The sequence below is a fragment of the Eublepharis macularius genome, chromosome 3 (assembly GCF_028583425.1).
Source record: "Eublepharis macularius isolate TG4126 chromosome 3, MPM_Emac_v1.0, whole genome shotgun sequence".
Taxonomy (NCBI): Eukaryota; Metazoa; Chordata; class Lepidosauria; order Squamata; family Eublepharidae; genus Eublepharis; species Eublepharis macularius.
The window spans coordinates 46,829,182-46,848,988 of NC_072792.1; the positions used below are offsets into that span (position 1 = coordinate 46,829,182).

Here is a 19,807-nt window from a genome sequence, read left to right on the forward strand (position 1 = left end):
GAAAGGGAGGGAGGAAATAGCCACAGGAGAGGCAAAGAGGGAAGACTGTAGGAACTGCCACTCCACATTTGGGCTCGGATCCCATTGAAAATCTCATCTTGAAGGAAGCATTTTCACCATCAGAGCATAATTGCTCCACCTTGCCCCTCCTGACCTTCCCAAATGCTGGTCCTAGGGGACGGGGGTCCCCCAGGAAAAGTATTAGTGGAAACTTGGCAAAAGTCAACCTTCCTTTTTGTAAATGGAAAGGACTGGTGGGATCCAAGTCTTAATCCCCTAACCACATTTAGGAGATTGGCAACACGAGGCCTGAACTGAGCCTGAAAATAGCCAACAACCTCTCCTCTCATTTGCAGCTATGGTAAAAAAACACTCAAGACGGAGCATATCGACAGTCACGCGAGTGCAACTTCATGACATTAAACTGGTGTCATAGGCAGATGTGCTTTAAAAGGTTATGTACTGGAACATCAATATGTCCTTTTCTTTCTGTTCCCATGAGCCTCACACTATCACCTCCCCAGCATTTCCAGAATCAGTCTCTAACAGTGTAGATACCTTGTTTAAAATCGCTATCAAACATGGCCTTCCGTCCAACGTAATATCTGTATGTAACCCTCTGTGCCATGCTGTATTCATCTTTAAGATTTGAGCTATCAATCGCTCTTATCAGGGGTTTGCACAGATGTAGCTTGTTGATCTGGAAACAATAGTGATGTTAGCAGAGGGAAAATTTACACGCAACAACAACTTTGCCATGGGAGTATGAAATGAAGAAAATCTTATCGGGCTTGATCATACCTTAAAATAAATTTTAAAGAGCTGATTCACAAGAAACAACATGCCCCATTTTTTGGAATCATCGATGCTGGCTCGACTGTAACGAAACCAAACATTAGAAATGTATCAATATCAAAATTCCATTTAGAAAGTGGTGGGAGGAACTGATTTTAACCCTGTTTTTAAAAACCTTTCTAACAAGTATTTGATTGATAGTTTCAAGCAAGTGCTCCTGTGAATAAATGAATTTTGGATCGATGTTTAGTTTCTGCTCAGGGAAGAGGCAATTTTTACTGATCCTCCCTCTCACTGAAAACATCCTAATTCACCCCTCAAGTTGCTCTCTAAGGCCTCCAAAGAACAGTGTTGTGTGGAGTTCAATAGAGGGATGGAACCAGAAAATTTCTACTGCTGGAAGTGCCTTCCATTGGTGGACAATGAGTTTCGGATCCAACCCTATTCACACAGTTGCCTCTATCTGCATATTTTTGGAAGCTGATAAAAGGCAACTAGTTGTTACTTATCATAGTTATTACTTATATTTCATATTCACAGGGAGGCACCATTTGCTTGAGCAACTAAGTTCCATGGGATGTCCATCAGCTTGCACAATATTTCCATCCAAACACAAAATTGCTCTGTTTTCTGTCACTCTTAACATTCTGCCCTCAGATTTAAACTGGAAGCACAGACCTATCACACAAACAGCGCAATCCTATAAGAGTTACATCAGTATAATCCCGCTGAAATCAATGGTCTTAGACTGGAGTAACTCTCCTTTGGATTGTGCTGTAAATCCAATGCTTTTAAGGGAAAGCCACCTAGTCCAGTAACAGGAATCCTTGTCTTGAAGGAGGATCTGCCTGGTGAAACAAGGAAAACTTCCTAGAATGACCACATTCAAAAGGAATAAGCTATCTAGCAACCTCCTTCTTCTATGTCTGGGTACATATGCGCATGCACACACACACTTGTTGATACAAAGAGTTACATCATCATATTTTACAAACTAGAAACAAACAAAAACCATGTTTAATCTGAGATCCAGAGAAACATTTACTCACGTGTCACTGGCACAGACGCGAAAACAGCTCATCAGGAGTTCTGCTGCTTTTTCCAGCATATCACCCACTTTGCCTTTGCCTTTCTTTGCCAGCTGTTGGTCAGCCTATCATCACAGGAGGCAACCAAGAGATAATGTAATTTTTATTTGCTTTGTAGAAGCAATGCATGTCTGCAAATGGGACAGATCTCTCGGAAAAATGCATTATTCTGTTACTAAGAAATGTGTTTTCTCAAACGCAACTTCAAGAATTTTTTCTGGTACTTAGAAAAGCTCCATGCTCAGTATGCTCACTCACAGCTACAATACTTGCTGCTCTACTGACGCTGGGTCTCTTTCTTCTCAGACAACTATCTGATGAGCTGTGAGGCTGCATAACTAATGGACTTTCTCAAAGCTGATCATTTAGAGACCAACAATCCACAAAGGTTTATAAGAATGTATGCGGAGTTCTGCTGGGTCAGACCAGTGGTCCATCTAGTTGAGCAAACTGTTCCACGCAGCAGATGACCAGTTGCCCTGCAGGGCAAAACAAACCAGGCAAAGAGACCAGGGCCTTCCCCGAGGTTGCCTCCTAACACTGGTATTCAGAAGTTCGCTGTTGCTGAATACAGAGGTTCTCTTCAGTCATGATTACGAGTAGCCATTCAACAAGGATTAAGTCCAATAACAGAACAGACTGCTCTGAGCATGAAATTTTCACCATCTAGTAGTCACTCACCACTCCTGCCTGTAGTATTTGGCAAGTATCTTATTTATCCCCCTACAAGCTATATCTGTGTCTCAAGCCACCCCTCAAACACCTCAGGGCCACCAATCCAGCAGCAAGGAATGGTGACCTAGAGGAAGAGGGTCTCAGGATGGGTACAAAGCACCCTGATGTTTCCCCAACCCCATTCAGGCAGTCCTCGCCCATCCTTGGCACCCATCAGTCTGAACTCTTCAGTTATTACTTACATTATTAGCAAAAATTCGAAGATCAAGAGCTACTGCATACATAATTGGCAAAGCCCTGGAAAAAACAAAATGTCACCTCTAGTTATCTGTGCAAGCAACAGAATCATTCAGAATCAGTTATAGCGATACTTTAAGTACATTGGAAAACATAAAGCCATTAAAATTATCAGGCAATTTATTGTGGCATTCAGCCACTGAAGTTGCACAATAGACTGCCAGTAATGCCCAGAGGAATGGAAAAAGAATGGTCAACCTAACAGCCCAAATTTGCCAAGCCTAAGGGAGAGTCCATGTGCCCTTCAAACCTTTTCTTGGCTCACATTTATTAGGAAGGCTTTAAGTCTTCATACAACGGTTTGACACATGGGCCAGCTCAGTAAATTGCCAGATCTTGCCTCAAACAACTGAATTCAGGTTGTGTTTTCTCCCCTTTCATACTTCTTAGCAGCACTCCATGTAATTCTCTACATGAAAGAATTTTCATCATATTATCCATCAAAAGAACTCCCTCTGAACTTAAATTCCTTCTCAAGACTTACTTGTAAGACTAGGACTTTCTCAGTTGTCCCATTATGAATGTCATTTAATAAAAGATTACCACCTGCAACATTCTTTATTAAATTCTCTCTTTCAGTTATGACCTTTGTATTCCTCACAAGCTACCTGAATGGGGGCTACATAAACTAAGCATACTAACTAAGCATAAACTAAGCATACTAACTAAGCCCCCCCCCCCCCGGATGGGGGCTTAGTTAGTATGCTTTTGGCCCTAAACACAATGTATACTGAAACACCCAAAGATACTTCGTGAAGAGTATTTTTGCATGTAGCTCAGCTTCGTGAAACATTCATACATGTCCTCATAACTTCACTAGAACAATTCATTCATTTACCCAGAGGAGTTAGCCGTGTTAGTCTGTAGTTGCAAAATAGAAAACAGTCCAGTAGCACCTTTTGCAACTAATTTGCATCTACTCCTCCCTCCCCTCACCACCTATATATCTCTGGTCAGTTTCTTCATCCCCTCCATGCATCTGATGAAGAGAACTGTGTTTCTCAAAAGCTTATGCTACAATAAAGATGGTTAGTCTTAAAGGTGCTACTGGACTGTTTTCATTCATTTACGTAATTACATTTGCCTGGTACTTACCAGTTGTCTTCTTTGTGTGCCTGGAAGGCTCTCAGGAAAGATGTGTTAAGTTCAGGGAAGCTAATGTACTGTGATTTCTATAATGCACAGAATTTAGTAGCCTAGTCATCCATTCTGACCGACAACCATCCTGACTGCTGTCAGGACAACATGAAACTGCAGGTGACAGCAGGTAAGGTGGTATCTAAATAGTGCTAAAACTGTCTACAACTTTTATTTATTCACTTCACTTATAGTCCGGGTTTCTTACCAAGACCCAAGGTGGATTACAAAATAGAAAAATCAACTGCAACAGCAAAGACTGCTTGCAGTAGGACTAAGATTACAGAATTGGGAAACAATGCAAACAAAAAAATTGTCTAAGGCATTAAAATTGTCTAAGGCATGGCATACCATAAATACAGAAAGCAGGGTACAAAAGTAGAGGATGAGGCCGTAAAAAGGAAGGTAATGCATACAATAGATTACAATCCTATTCCCTTATTTAAACAGATCTCTGGCTTTTGAAGATGCCACCTTGCAGACAGTGGCATCCAAACATTCTCTCTGTGGTGACCCTCGCCCGGTGAAGTAAGCCATTTGAAGAGGTCAGGAAGGCTCCTATGCTCTTATCTTTCTGCGTAGATCCAGAGGAGTTAGCTGTGTTAGTCTGTAGTTGCAAAATAGTAAAGAGTCCAGTAGCCCTTTTAAGACTAACCAACTTTAAAGTTGCTTAGTCTTAAAGGGGCTATTGGATTCTTTACTATCTTTCTGCAGAGTGTGTAAAGCCAAACTTTTTAGGAGGGTAGTATTATGAAGAGAATACTTGTTAATGTTGTTTGATAGTTTGTAATTTTTTTCTCAAATGTGCTTATTTTTGGTTTTTAATGTTTGTAATCTGCCCTGGGTCTTTGTGAGAAAACAGACTAGAAAGTAAATCAATAAATATTACTTGCCTTTATATTATTTGACAGCTGTGTCTGGACACCTCTCTGACTTTACTGGTTCAGAAGAAAAGTAATAAGCACGTTTTGCTTGCCATACAATTTAGGGGGAGTTCCCCTAGTTTTCTAGCATCTGCAAGCTACAACCCTTCCCTCCAAATGTCCTAGCTGGGATGGCAAGTGGCTGTTGGGGCAATCTGACAGTCTCAAGTAGTCTAGCTGGCCTGGAGTCTCTTTGTTCTCCCACACAGAACAGTAGTGATAAGATTCTCTTCCCCAGACTACAGAACCCTCAGCCTACCCAGACTACAACACAACTGCTTACTCCCTAGTCTGTGCTCAAGTAACTACTACCCAAATCCCACTGCAGAAACTAATCAGAGTCAACAGTAAAGGATATTGTACTATAACCGTCTGGCATTTGTAAGCTTCTACAAAGTCATGGTTGGCAACTGCATAGGTACATCTATCAAAACAGGAGAGACAAATGTATTAAGAATCATGAGATTATATCCAAAATACAATCCTATTCTTTAATTAGATTTTTAAACATTACAGTTTCTGAATAACAAATGACTGTTTGTTATTTTCGTCTGCACTAAAATTATTTTTAAGAGATTACAAAATTGGATATGCTTTAGATTACAATCCTTAAATTACAATCCTATACACACTTACATGGTGTATGCACCAACACATAGTGGGGCTTTGCTTACTTCTAAGTAAACATGCTTAGGCCTGCACATTCCATAGAACAAAATCGCTATTTGCTATGATCAAGTCAGCCATTTTATGCACCATTCCTACATTATCTATAGGATCGCTTCCTTGTGTAGCATTGGCTTTAGAGCACTAAGAATATTATTATTTAAACTATTCCTTTGACTTCATCACAACAACTACTGAAAGTTTTCCAAACTGATTCAACTGAGTCCTTCATCCCATCCATTTTTTACCTCAAGTGGGCAGCAAACATTTCATCATAGGGTGGCTCCAGGACTTGTTGACATTTTTCTTCTGGTGATGAAAGCTAGTTAATAAGATAAGCTCAGTGAGATGCATGATGCTTTGCGGCAAAGTACAACAAGCAGGGGCCCACCTGGGAAAATCACAGATTCCAGGGAGCCATGCTGGTCTTCCAGCCCCCCTACCTCACCAAGACCCTTCCCCTTTGCACCCTATCCAAAGAACCCGTCACCTTGGCCCCCTTCCTCCCCTTGGAAGGCTGAGAGGGTAAGACTGGCCCGAGGCCATCCAGTGAACTTCAGTGGCACAGTAGAGATTTGAACCTGGGCCTCCCTGATCCAAGTCCAACACTCTAACCACTATTATTTATTAATTTACTTCAAATTTCTATTCCGCCCTCCCCGCGAGCGGGCTCAGGGCGGATAAAAACATATTAAAATACAATAAAAACAACATATTAAAATACAATAAAAATCCATACACATTTAAAACAGGATGGTGGACAGCCTTCACAGGGAGGGTTAAGATTTTATACACCCCTTTTTTCAGGCCGACGGAGGCCCAGCCTCAGCCATATACCTGGTAACAACAAATAGGGCTTCCCCCAGGTGGACCACAGTCAAGAACAGCAAAAAAAACGGTGGAGAAAAATATTTTTAACTCACAATTTGAAACAATTTGAAACAGACTAATATATATTCTGTTTCAAATTGTGAGTTAAAAATATTTTTCTCCACCGTTTTTTTTGCTGTTCTTGACTGTCAGCCATATACCTGGCAGAACAACTCTGTCTTGCAGGCCCAGTGGAAGGATAGCAGATCCTGCCGGGCCCTGATTTCAGCAGACAGATTGTTCCACCAGGTGGGAGCCAGGAGTAAAAAGGCCCTGGCTCTAGTCGAGGCTAGGCAGGCCTCCTTGGGACCAGGAACCACCAACAGTTGTTTGTCCCATGATCAGAGTGTCCTTTGGGGAATATATGGGGAGAGACAGTCCTGTAGATACACTATGCTGGTTCTCTAAAAAGTTATCTTCAAAAACTAACCCAGAGAAACACTGCTTTTTTAATTTATCTAATCAGTTGGACTCATCTCATTATAAATATGGGAGTGCTGAAAGTGCTTTTGGACTGGTTCACAGATGCAGAAGCATGAGGTGGCAAAGAACTCAAATGGCAGAACGGGATGTCGCAAGGACGAAATGGCAGAAAGGAGAATGATATGATCTACTTTTGTTCCCCAATGGGGAGGTAAAGGGTATTAAATGAAGTAAAAGAAATAAATACATTGGAGCACTTCATACTACAGGTGAAGGATGACAGAATATTTCCCAGATGTTAAAAACCCCCACCAAATAGAACGCCAGCTCAGCAAGCAAGACTGGGAAAACAGAACTGTTTCCCCAGTGGGCCTAAGATTCGTTCAGAACCTGTTTTGTGAAGGAACATCCAAAGCCTAGAGTCTGCAATTTCAAAGGGGACAGCCCATTCTGCCAGCTTGCTGCCAGTTCATTTTCCTGCCTCTGTGAACCAGGGCTTAGTTTTTGTGGTGAAATGGCCTGCAGAACCCCACTCTGCTGCTATTTTGCCTGCATGGTGGGATCCAGAGCGGGTGTTTCTCTCTCACACACACACAGACACACACACATAGATGCCAGCTAACTCTACCGCCTTCCCGCAGCCAATCAGAGCTTTTTTTTCCACCGCAACTCTTTGTAGTTTCACTCAAGCTTTTTTTTTTTTTTTGAAGCCCCAGTTTAGGGACACAGCACTGTTCTGGTAAGTGGGGAATAGGCAATAGCTACTCAACCATCTAAATTAATTGAAACTGATCTTGATACTTTAAAAAACTCTAAACTGTTATCTATAACTTCTTCTGTTCTGTATAGTCTTTTAACAGTAACAACCTAACTCCTGATATTCTGTCACTCCTTCTCTTCAGCCATAACTAGTACTCTCTCCAAGATTTTTAAAAAAGTATCCCAAACTGGGTTATCTAATTCAACCAACTGTACACCAGTCCTTTTCCAACCCATAGACATTGTTTACAGTTTCAGCTACCAGAACTTAATCTTCCTCATAAATACACGTATTAAAAATCTAACACTGTGGCAGAGTCATTTCATTGAAACTTTCTGCAGCTCATTACATACCTGTGCAGTGTTTATCAAGGGCCAAGTTTACTTCAAGAATTACAAAACAAAAAGTGACAAAAATGATAACTCCATGGGATATAGTTAGAAGTAAATGTAAAGATCAATGTGCTTAGCAACTGTACAATTCTATATATGCTTATCTGGGACTAAGCCCTATCAAACACAGTGGGACGTATTTCTGAGTAAACTTGCCATGCAAGTGTCTTACCTGAAGTCTTGGATTTGCAACATGAGGATGTTTAAATGACACTAATTCTGCACAAAATGATCCCTCTCTACTGTCAATGGATTCCAGTACCTATGAATTAAAATACACAAAAATATTATGGAACAAATCTTTACAATAAATTCTGAGCCTTGCTCATGGAGTGAGGATCAAAAAACCCACACAGCAAAGCCAGGTACAACAAGGGCTATTTTTCTACATTCCCAGGGGAACCCACTCAGGTTTGCAGAAAAATACCAAATATTTTTTTTTAAAAAATGGAGAGACGGTTACTAGAACCCCAAACCAGACAATGTAAAGGATCTTGGCAGGCATGGGTGGGAATGAAGGCCACTGGTGATGCAAGGACAAGAAGCAGCTGGGAGGGCAAGGAAAGAGGGTGGGCAAGCAAGACTGGCAAAAGGCATATGGTGGCAAGAGCTCTGCAAACCAGAACAAGGCAGTGGCAGCTGGGAAGAGACCCTACTGCTTTCTCCTTCTTTTCACAGTTATCTCTACCCCTACCAGGGAGAAAAAATGGAGAAACAGCAGTGCCTGGGAGAAGATGCGGCTCCTTCTTTCTCCTTCCTTCTTTCCCTCACCAACTAACATACCAGTTAAAAAAAGAAAAAATTCAAATGAATGAACAATAACAGTCAACAAATGGTTAAAGAAATGCAGCTATCACTTACCTGCTGCAAATATTGGTTTATAGTGATGTGTGCCATTGAAAGCAAGTGAACATTTTATTCTGAAAAGACAACATACACAACACATTCAATTAATCATAGTAAAATTAATTTGTTTTTCTATCACCTTCAACATGAATGGATGTGTCAAGGGCAGTTATTCATACATGTCTCTGGCACAACATGATTCTTGTCACTGGGACAACATGCATGGTTAGGCACATGTGTATTAAATGTCTTGGTCACTTATCCTGCACTGCAGAGAGAAGTCACTGTCATCTGCTTTAGCACGGCAGTTGTGAGTATCTGTTTCAGGTTTTGCCCAAACGGGGTAAAAAGCCATACTAGAAATACATCCAGCAAATCAAATACACATAATTTCAAGGCAGCCTTAAAAACTATCAAGAACTAATAAAAGCAATATGAAGGTTCGGTCCAATATTGCTCTAGTCTTGCCAGAAAACATATTTACTTGAAAGGAAGACCCCAAATGAAAGATGACCCCCACCCCAAAGTTAAACACTTTTTTTAATGGATGTAACTGTAACTTGTATTTGAATGTAAGATTAGCAGCTCTTTTCTTTGACGGCATATCCAGAAAAAAATCCTACTCTTACACTGGAGTACACACCATACTAGTGTCAACATACCATGAATGCTTGTATAGGGAATATTCTGCACATGGGTGGTATAAGAGACAAAACTTCATATGCTGGACTAGGGACATCTTAAATGTCATAACACAGACTACTTTTGCCTCTGTACATCTTTGTGACAAAAGGCAATGTTTCATGTAAACAAGTCCTATGTTATTTGGCTACAGAAGGTTATGAACCAGAGAATTCTAGAAATGTATGGATAGAAGGCTGCGTCTGCATTTTTCTTATGGAAAATTAGTGAAATACCAGACACAGACAATCAACTGCCCGTCAATTCAGCACCAGTTCCTTCAAAAACAAAAACGCAAGTGCCAAGAACAAGATCTCCCAGAATGTCAGCAAATTCTCCCCTGCTAACTCTAGTCAAAATCCCAGGTGTATAATGGGGAAACAGATACTCTGTGACGTGAGAATAACACTCTGCACATGCTCAGGAACATTTTTACAGTCTTGTGGCACTTAACAAACCTTGTCGGGGAGTAAAGTTTGGACTATCCGTGCTTCTGGGTCGCCTTAGGCTGTACCTAAAGCGCATGGAACACTGGCCGCGCTCACAATACTCCGTCGGATCTTCCACCGATTTCCTCCCTTGGGTCTCCTCACTACTAACCTCGAACCCGCCACTTTCTCGCAGGGCTGCTCAGGGCTCAGGAAAGCCCAGGAACAGGGAGACGGAACCATTTCGAAAAGGGGGAGGAACTTCCTGTCTGTTGGCCGAAAGTCCTGTGCGGATTGGTCCGTTATAGCTCCGACTTTTCCAATCAGCACGCGAGGTCTCTTGCCGGCCTCTTTGCCCTATCCGCGCGAGACTGAAAGGGGTTGGTGTTTAGCAGGGGCGGGGCTGCTGCCTAGAAGCCTTTTCCGAGCGCACGTGTCGCATCGAGCTCTTCTGGGAAAAGAGTTCGCGCGTGAGCTTCCGCTCTAAGCAGCTTACCTGTCACGCTTTCTGTGCGGGCTTTCATGAAATGTAACAGAAAGTTTAAAAAAATAGTGTTGACATTTCAGATGTACCACCAAAGGCTCTAATGCTGAACTCGGCTGGACTTACTCACGAGTAGTAAGCCACATTCCTAAGTAAAGCGCTCGCATTGGAGTCCTTATGCAGTTATTCCACTGCATAGGAATGGCACTGCTCGCGTATTTTTTAATGTTTCGTACATGCTAAAGTTCTGGCTAAGTGAAAGCACGCCAGAGTGAACGAACATGTTTGCAAGATAAATCATGGGTAGCCGTGTTTGTAGCAATAGAAAAGTGCAAGAGTCCAGTAGCACCTTTAAAACTAACACAATTTGTGGTAGGGTATGAGCTTTCGTGAGTCACAGCTCACGAAAGCTCATACCCTACCACAAATTTTATTAGTCTTATAGGTGCTACTGGACTTTTGTTTGTAAGAAAAATTCTTGTTGCTATTCAGATACTCTGGTAGTTTCAAAAGGATAGCGGTAGAAGAGAAAGATTGGGGTCAAATGCCAAGCATCTGATGAAAGGAGCTTTGACTCTGGAAAGCTGGTACCCTGGAAATCTAGTTGGTCTTTAACGTGCTACTGGATTGGAATCTTGCACAGATACTCCAGTAGACAACGAAAATAAAAAATGGCCCTCAAAGATTAATGTGTTTTTATTATTGAGCAGAAACTTCCGTGGATAGGGGCTGCGAAAACTTATTTAAATTAAATTTTTAAAAAGTTTTGAAGATGCCCTAACGTACAAGATTCCTGATTGTTCCTGCTGCAACCTGTACCTCGAATCATTACCACGGAAAGTCATCAATGAGTTTGGAGTACGGCACGACCCTTGTGTGGACGTTTGCTGGACGTACATTCCTTTCGGCGTAAGCCCCGTTGAATACAAACAAGACTTGCTTCCCTGTAAACACACAAAGTGGGTTAGAGGTTGCATATGGGAGTCGATTATGGGGTCGCCACATGGGTCCGAGGAGCTTCCTCCGCTCCTATGTGCCAAGCCAAGCCCACCCATTCCGTTCCACTCCCAAGAGTTCCGGCGTTCCTCCGAGCGCAGAGGGCTTGTGCCCGCTAAGCAACCTGTTTCCACGCCGCTCTCGCACCTACTGCTGCCCCGTGACAGGAGGCAGGGCCCTCCCTGGGCCGGGGAGGGAGGCGGCGGCCCCGCCAGGCGCAGCCGTCGCTTGCGCTCTGCAGGCCGTCCCGCGCCGGAGTTGCTCCGGCCTTGAAAGAGCCGGACGGGCCGCGAAGGAGCCATTTTGTGAGGCGCCTTAGCGGCGGCGGCTCTCCCTTCCCTCACGCCGCAAAAGGGGGCGCCGCTTCTCTTCCCAGCCGGACGGGCTCTATGGAGCTCCCGCCGCCGCCGGGCGGTCGCGGGGACGAGGAGAGGCGGCCGCGCTCTCCCATCACGGCCCGCAGCCCCGCTTTCTGAGGGCGCCTCCTTCCTTCCAGCCCCAGGCGAACGCGTTGAGGGCGTGAGGGGGCAACTGCGGCCCGCTGCCCCGTTGGTTGGTCGAACATGGACGGCGAGCCCCAGAGGAAGCAGCCCTTGTCGGCCCTGGTGGGGCACACCAACGGGCTCACCAAGCCCGCCTCCTTGGCAGCGGCCGCCGGAGTGCGAAGCAGGGCAGCCGGCGGCGTGGCTGGCGGAGGGGCCGCTTCCAAGAAACTAGTGATCAAGAATTTCCGAGGTGGGTGTGGAGGAGAGCCGGAGGACGAGGCTCGAGTAGCGGGGTGATGTTCCAGGAAAGCCCGTTGAAAGCCAACTTTCTGACCCCTTTGGTTTTATAAGCGAGCGTGTTGCGCTTCAGAGGTGCTTGTTTTTAGCTCCAGTAAGATCCTTTTGCTTGCCCCTTTTGGGATCTATTTGAAATGTATTCTTTTACTTACAGGGGCACGTCGCTGTGTCCAAATGCGTAGCAAGGTTGTGCTCTTGCCTTTTTAAAAGTAGTGTGGCAAGAGAGGTTTTTTTCCCAACAGAGGCATCTTTTCCCACCACTTTGTGACAAGCCATAGATACCTGTCAAATTCTCTGGTCTGTTTTACTTTTTAAATGGATAGATATACTAACATCCTTTACGCCTGGATATTTTTGGTAATCTAGATAACAGTGTCGCTCAGTTTCTCCTTCACCTCCTTGAACACCTTTTGGCTGTTCACAGTAACATATCCTTCCACCAATGTTACATATAATCCACCTTTCTAGCAGAGACTCATGGTGGATTACATTGTGTGAATTAGTGCAGTCAGTTTCAAGGACATTTCAATAAACAATGTAATAGATCATATAATGCAAATTTGTAAAGATTTATAACCGGTTCTGATAAGTAGGCTTCCATGGGACAATATTCTGTGTGGATTGATTAATATGAAGCAAAAACATGTGATCTTCTGAATCTCTTTTAGGAAAAAGTTGAGTATCTTTGCATATGGCACCGGAAGTGCCTTTGAGTTATTTATTCTGGTGTGAAAGTGGTCAGTGGTGAGACACAAAAAAAGGAACTGGGCTACTTTCAAGCTAAATGCACGTTATCTTTTAGAATGTGGTTAGAATGTACATTTCAGTTACAGATTCAGGAAATGCAAAAAATAATGATTTGTGAAAACAGCTTTGCTAGTTCATGTTTATAGTCTGACATTTAATTGTGAATTGTGAATTGTGAAGCCTGACTCCAGAAGCATTTGTTTGTTAATTTATTTTTTAATATTCCTCTGGCACCTAAATGTATTCATTGTTGCTTACAAGCTTGTCTGACACAGATGCTGTCATTGGGGTCTGGATGTGTGTTTGTGGCTTTGTTGCATGCAGATGAAGGACTTTTAGAAACTTCTCATCTGACATACAGAAATGGAAGAGAAAGAAGAGTCTTGGCAGTTAGCCTAGGTCAGATCAGCAGCTGATAGCCAATAGAGACACACGATTTTCTGCCTGTGTTGACATGTGACACTCGCTGCCCTTTCCTCACCTTAGTGTCCGCAGGGCCCTGCTACAGCTGTCTTGGAGAGATTACAGTGCTGCTGTTATAGAACCACAGTGGACCTTATCCCTAGCTCATCTGTTACTTGGTGTCCTGCTAAGCTCCCTGTTGTTCAGTCTCAACTACTACTCTACTACTTTCTGCACTCTTAACCATTAACAGGTTGAAATCCCCAGGCACCAACTGAAAGTGCAAAGTAGGTAAAAGGTGCTAAAAAGGAACAAATCCATTTCAATGGAAAGTATGAACCTTCAAAAACGTCTGTTCCTCTTTCCTCTTTCTACCAGTTCAGTTGCAAAGTGAAAGATTACGCTCCTCTGAACTTGGGCTTTGCATACCTTTAATGGGAAATTGTTCATTGTTTAGAAGTTTCCATCTTAATCCTTCTTTGGCTGCTTATTTTACAGATATAGATATCAAATTTAGAGAGTAATTCATGTTTGCTTAAAATATATGTCTGAAGCAACAATTATTGTTAACATTTTATTTACACCTTTTTCAGGTAGTAACTTCTTTGTGTTTCTGGTTCATGCAAGCTTTCTTTTTCTATACTGGCTTTTCTGTACTGGTATTACTGGCTTTTTAAAGGCCTGTTACATCCATAGATTGCAGTTTTGTATGTTTTTTCCCATACATGAATGGTAACTATTGCTGGCCCTGTTGCATGTTTGCATGATCCAACCTTTCACTATTAGATATAGGGATTAAATACTACTTGCTCTGCATAATCAAAGTGGTAGGAGGCCAGTTTTTCAGTCCGCCTGCCTCAACCCCTATATGCCTGCCAGAACATCTCTGTCTTGCAGGCCCGATGGAAAGATAATAAATCCAGCTGGGCCCAGGTTTCCATTGGCAGAGAATTCTACCAGGTTGGGGCCAGGACCGAAAAAGCCCTAGCCCTGGTTGAGGCAAGGCAAACCTCCCTAGGGCCAGGAACCACCATGTTTTGCTGCCAAACAGAGTAGCCTCCGGGGAACATGTGGTGATAGGCAGTCCCACAGGTATGCTGCTGGTCCCAGTGCGCTAAGGGCTTTAAAGGTTAAAACCAAGACCTTTAACCTGATCCAGAATTCCCCTGGTGCAAAACTGGTGTTATTTGTGACCGGAATGGAGTCCCGGTCAGAATATGTGCTGCTGCATTCTGGACCAGTTGTAACTTCCAGAGCAGACCCAAGAGCAGCCCAGCATAGAGCGAGTTGCAGTAACCTGGAGGTGACCATTGCATGGATCACCATAGCTAGGTCATGGGCTGAGAGGTAAGGAGCAAGTTGCCTAATCTGATGAAGATGGAAGAACGCAAATGTGGCAGCTGCCGTGACCTGGGCCTCCATTGACAAGGAGTAGTTAGCTACCATTCTGTCATTCCCTCTGGATCTCATGAAGCGTTTATTGCAAGGAAAAGAGATGAGTGAATAGCTAAACTTTACTTTTAAATAATATTTTGTCATCTTGAAATTGTAGGCCTATATTTCCCTTAGACTTAATAGTAACAATTATTTTGAAATGCAACAACATAATGTTTGTGTGTTCCATTCTGTTTGTGTCTGTTTAATGCAGAGAGACCACTTTTGCCTGATAACTACACTCAAGACACTTGGAAGAAGCTTCATGAAGCAGTCGTAGCGATTCAGAGTAGCACATCCATTAAATACAATCTTGAAGAGCTCTATCAAGTAAGGGTTGCAAACCTTTAAAAAAATTGTAATTATGTGAGTAGGATGGATATCTTAAGTATCAGTTTAAAGAGGTTTGGGGCGGTAGTTTACACAAACATGGTACAATTGTACAATTTCTGATAGCAATGAAAAAGGAGCATAGGAAAGCAGGGAGGGATTTATATGTTTACAGATAAAAAATTAGTATGGTGTGGTGAGGTCTAGCTAATCCTTTCCCCTGACCTCTAGTTCTCTTTGTGCAGGATGGTTTTCAGTAGGGGAGCTTTCAGTGATGCTTTATTCCATCTGCAGTGTTATGTACAGTCTGTGAACTGCCAGTGTAATAGTGGAGGTGGATCTTTTCTGCCCTGCCTTTCTCCCAGCAGCCATCTTTGAGCCCTGAAAAGGTAATATTGAAGGCTGGGGAAATTAATGTAGTCAAAAAGGCTATGAGACATAGATGGAGGGGGGGCGGGAAATGGGTGAGATGAGATTGCTCCCTTCTGCCTTACAGTAGACTGACTTGCTGTAGCAGAAGGGCTGTTGGTGAAAGAGGCAGGAAAAATTATTCTGCCCTATTCTCTTCTGCTGTAGCCTCCCGTGCTTTTTGCCCTTTTGTGTTCTTATAGTGCTGCTAGGGAAATGTGGGAAAAATCTGCTTCTGTTTGTGCCTTACACTGGAATCCAACTCAATGTTTAGTGAATGGCAGGTAAAAAGATTTAACAACAAATAAAATTCAGTAACTGCTTTTTAGTGCTTGTTCCAAAGTTTGTCTCTTTGCTTTCTTCACACCTCACTTTTGTTTGTTTTGTTTGTTCTGCTAAAATGAAAGTTTACATGCATTTTTTATTTTTAGGTGTTCAAGGAGGGTATTGTCAAGAAACTGGCCCTTCTTAGCCCATTCCTTGGCTTGCAAAACTTTGGTTCAGGCTTTTGGGCCTAGTCAGGCCATGAAAGAAATCTACGGATACTTACTGTAACTTTGAGATAGCTGTTGCCAGAGAGATAAGGTTGGAGATGGGACTCGTAGGACCAAGGTGTAGAAGAGATTTCAGCCTTCAAGGACAGTATTCAACTTTCAAGGACCCTGCGTCCCATCTCATTAGCTCTTAGAGTACTGGTGGGGGGCTAGTTGCTCTGAATGTGAACATGTTACAGCCTCAGAGGGCTGTGATTTTTCAAGGTATGAGCTTTCAAGAATTAAAAGCTCCTTGATTCTCAAAAGCTCATACTCTGAAAATCTTGTTCTTCTCTAAGGTGCCACGGGATTCAAATCCTGTTCTATATGTAAATTTGTTCTATTGATAGTTTAAAATGTTCAAGGTATTTATTAACATTTACTGATTTCATTTTAATATAAATGAAAGGTATATGGAAAGAAATTCTAGAAGAAAAGACAACCACTTTTCCTTCTTGAATTTCCTTACTTTTTTAGCATTTTAATATATACAGTTTGTCTTTATTTTGATTAATTTGTTTTTTTATTTCACAGGCTGTAGAAAATGTCTGTTCTTATAAGGCATCACCTACGCTATACAAACAGTTGCGACAAGTCTGTGAAGATCACGTGAAAGCACAAATACTACAATTTAGACAATATCCTTTTAATGTTAAAAATCAATCACAATAGTGCTAATGGTAATTTATTTATTTATTTATTTATTCAATTTATATACCGCCCATCCCCAGGGGCTCTGGGCGGTGAACAGTTAAAATTGATAAAAACAAAAACTAAAATCAATATACAAATAATAAAACAAATTAACAAGGTGCAGTGGTGGGGAGAACCTTCCCCACCCCAAAGGTGGGAGGCCGACATGGCACCGCCCCCTTCAATCACCAAACGCCTGGCGGAACAGCTCTGTCTTACAGGCCCGGTGGAACGATAATATGTCCCGCTGGGCCCGGGTTTCCATTGACAGAGCGTTCCACCAGGCTGGGGCCAGGACTGAAAAGGCCCTGGCCCTGGTTGAAGCGAGGCGGGCTTCCTTAGGGCCGGGGACCACAAGTAAATATTTATTCGCTGATCGGAGCGATCTCCGGGGAACGTAATAAAGATTGCATTGGCATATCTTCCAAGTAATCTCCGTAAGGCAGCTTTATACTGTTGGTGCATCTAACTTGGTATTGTCTGCACTTGCTGGCAATGATTTACCAGGACTGAGATAGAGAAGTTCTTTTGAATGCATGCTAAAGCATCTGCTTTTACCACTTGACTGCAGTTCCCCCTGAATGTATATCGCCTACTGCTTCCAACTGTATATCCTTGGAACCAGTCATGTCAAAGGTCTGATCAATTTATTTAATTTAATATTGTCGTGGCCCTCTAAAGTATAAAATTCCTTTTTAGAGTTTGTTTTTAGGACATCATTATCTTATCATTGTGGAACCGTATTAATTTCAAATATTATAAATATATATTGTTAAAAGATGCAGTCTTCTGCATAAAATACCAGATTTCTACAGAGGTTTAGTGGAGCTTAGCTTAGCTTTCATTAGGTTGTGTTTCAGAATAGAAAAGTTATTGCTGTCAGTTCTAGAAGATGTGTGGTATTGTCCAAAGTTGTCCCTATGCCCATTATTCTTCTACAACCATTCTGAAAAAGTTGTTGTATTAACACATAAGCAAAGTAATGTAATTGCTAGCAGATTTGTTCTTATAGACTAATAAAGCTGATTTATTGAGATAATTTGCAAAGATTCAAGCCGGTGCAGCTACTGGGATGGCACTCCCTCCTACCATTCCCCTGCGCAAAGTTTAAACATTCATACCCCCACCTTTCCTTTGGCTCAAGTTTGAAGTCTTCCTCTAACTTAAGTGGCCATTTTGTTGGAGAAAGGCTTCTTAGGCCAGAGGAAGGCTACTTGGGCAATAGTTGGAGCCACCCCAATGAATCTCCCTCATTAGCTAATTGCATCTGCTCTTGTTGAACTTTGTGATGAAACCACAAAGCTGTACAGGTCTAGAACCTAATACTTTTCATGGGGAGTGGTTTCCTCAGCAATTTCAAATCAATAGATGTTTCACAATCTGTGTCCTAATTTATTAGGTTCTGGTTAAGGTGTTACGAAGATACGTCTTTGGTACCGCTTCTGTGTTGTTTTTATTTTAGAATCTTGATTTCTATATAATAATATAACATAAATCATTGCTTTATATTGTTCACTGTCTCATTGGTGCCTGGCCACAGCCTTTGTAGTATTCAACTATCTCTTTGAGGAATAAAAATGTATTTCATTTTAGGGCAGTTGCCGAAGCTTAGATCAGATCTTTGCAGACAGACGAATAGCTGTGGCTTATAATAGAAAGCCACTTCTTTGCTGGCACTGATTCTTTGCTAAATTTATTGTTTATGTGTGTAGGAAAGTTTTCTTTAGAAAAATTTGAATGTTACAGCAGGTTGTTCCTCTTTGTAATTGAGAAAACTTATTGCTCAATCTATGACCTAACTTTTATTGTAACCTCTTGTTTTCTGAACAAATTAACTGATATCCCCCCCCCCCCCGCCTCACTTATCTAGAAGTTTTCCTTAGCTTTTATTGCACAGATTCTCTTGACAGTCTCTTATTTTTAAAGAAAATAAACAAATGCTGGCAAGATCACTGCAGACAAATGGTAAGTCAGATGTAGTGCCTGATGTGTATTCAAGAGAGAACTGGAAAGAAATAAGCATGTAAAGGTTCATCATGATCACTCCCTGAGAAGAGCTAAAGAAGCAAGCATAAATTAAGCCAAGGAAAATGTGGGTTTGTTTGATGAGTGATCAATTAGAAAATCTATCTGGAAAAGTCATACCAAAAGTAAACTAGGAAGCTGAAGCCACCTGTGCTCTTGCTGTTGTAGGGTTGCCAACTTCACAGTGGTGACTGAAGATCTCTTGGAATTAAAACTGATATCCAGGCTTAAGAGACTAGTTCCCCTGGAGAAAATGACTGCTTTGGAGGGTGAACTCTATGGCACTATACCACGCTGAAATCTCTCCCCTCCCCAATGCCTGACCTCCCCAGGCTAACCCCCCCCCAAATCTCCAGTAATTTCCCCTACTGGGACCTGGTAATCCTATGCTGTAGCTTTAGTTACAAGGCCACCTACTGGCTATCTCCTAATTCAGTTACTACAAATATTGTGACATCAGATGGTCTTTAAGAAACTAAACAGTTACATGTGGTGTAACTGAATGGATAGTTTTGGTGGTTATGTGCAAGTGATACTTGTAGTTTAATTCCTTCATTTCAGTCAGAATGTTACTGTTATCCAGTAAATTAGAAGATTTTAAAACTTTGTTTACTCACTTTTCTAGGTCATCTTTTTCTTTTTAAGAAACAAAGCTCTTCGAGACCAAAATTAAATGCTTGAGCTGTTTGTGCATTTCACAAATAAGAGGTTACATAATACCATGGTGAGGATTGTAGCAGGGTGCTTCAAAGCTGAACAGCGGATTGCTGTAGCTCATTAGGAACCAGTTATTTGACTGTGAAAAAACGGATGAAGTTTCCTTAAGTCATTGAATTACATAAAATTGCAATTAATACTCAGGCAGCAGTACTTTGAAAAGACTGTATGAAAGCTCTTATTTGATTGGATTTTCTGTATGTGGGATTCATTCATTACCTTTTAAAAGCTACTGATTTAAGTAGTATTGATGTTCTCAAAACAGGGCCTCTTTC

General features: G+C 42.0%; 2 protein-coding genes across 3 annotated transcripts in view; one reads left to right on the plus strand and one right to left on the minus strand.

Annotated features, from left to right (window-relative positions):
- The window catches only part of PCID2 (PCI domain containing 2), a 17,938-nt gene extending 6,542 nt beyond the window's left edge, over nucleotides 1-11,396 (minus strand). Inside the window, exons 1-10 of one of the 2 annotated variants that reach the window (XM_054973829.1) lie at nucleotides 11,252-11,396; nucleotides 8,888-8,946; nucleotides 8,199-8,288; nucleotides 5,830-5,903; nucleotides 5,272-5,339; nucleotides 3,951-3,990; nucleotides 2,801-2,855; nucleotides 1,845-1,948; nucleotides 802-877; nucleotides 559-700 (exon numbers count right to left, since the gene is read on the minus strand). In XM_054973829.1, coding sequence (XP_054829804.1) covers nucleotides 559-700; nucleotides 802-877; nucleotides 1,845-1,948; nucleotides 2,801-2,855; nucleotides 3,951-3,990; nucleotides 5,272-5,339; nucleotides 5,830-5,903; nucleotides 8,199-8,288; nucleotides 8,888-8,923 — 685 coding nt within the window. In that variant the 5' untranslated portion in view covers nucleotides 8,924-8,946; nucleotides 11,252-11,396. Of the gene's footprint in view, nucleotides 1-558; nucleotides 701-801; nucleotides 878-1,844; nucleotides 1,949-2,800; nucleotides 2,856-3,950; nucleotides 3,991-5,271; nucleotides 5,340-5,829; nucleotides 5,904-8,198; nucleotides 8,289-8,887; nucleotides 8,947-10,011; nucleotides 10,228-11,251 lie in introns of those variants that run through there. The other variant, XM_054973828.1, reaches the window with a different exon arrangement.
- A 152-nt stretch (nucleotides 11,397-11,548) lies between these two features.
- CUL4A (cullin 4A) overlaps nucleotides 11,549-19,807 on the plus strand; it is a 49,238-nt gene continuing 40,979 nt past the window's right edge. Inside the window, exons 1-4 of the mRNA XM_054973625.1 lie at nucleotides 11,549-12,196; nucleotides 15,041-15,156; nucleotides 16,632-16,735; nucleotides 18,686-18,755. Coding sequence (XP_054829600.1) covers nucleotides 12,025-12,196; nucleotides 15,041-15,156; nucleotides 16,632-16,735; nucleotides 18,686-18,755 — 462 coding nt within the window. The 5' untranslated portion in view covers nucleotides 11,549-12,024. The remainder of the gene's footprint in view (nucleotides 12,197-15,040; nucleotides 15,157-16,631; nucleotides 16,736-18,685; nucleotides 18,756-19,807) is intronic.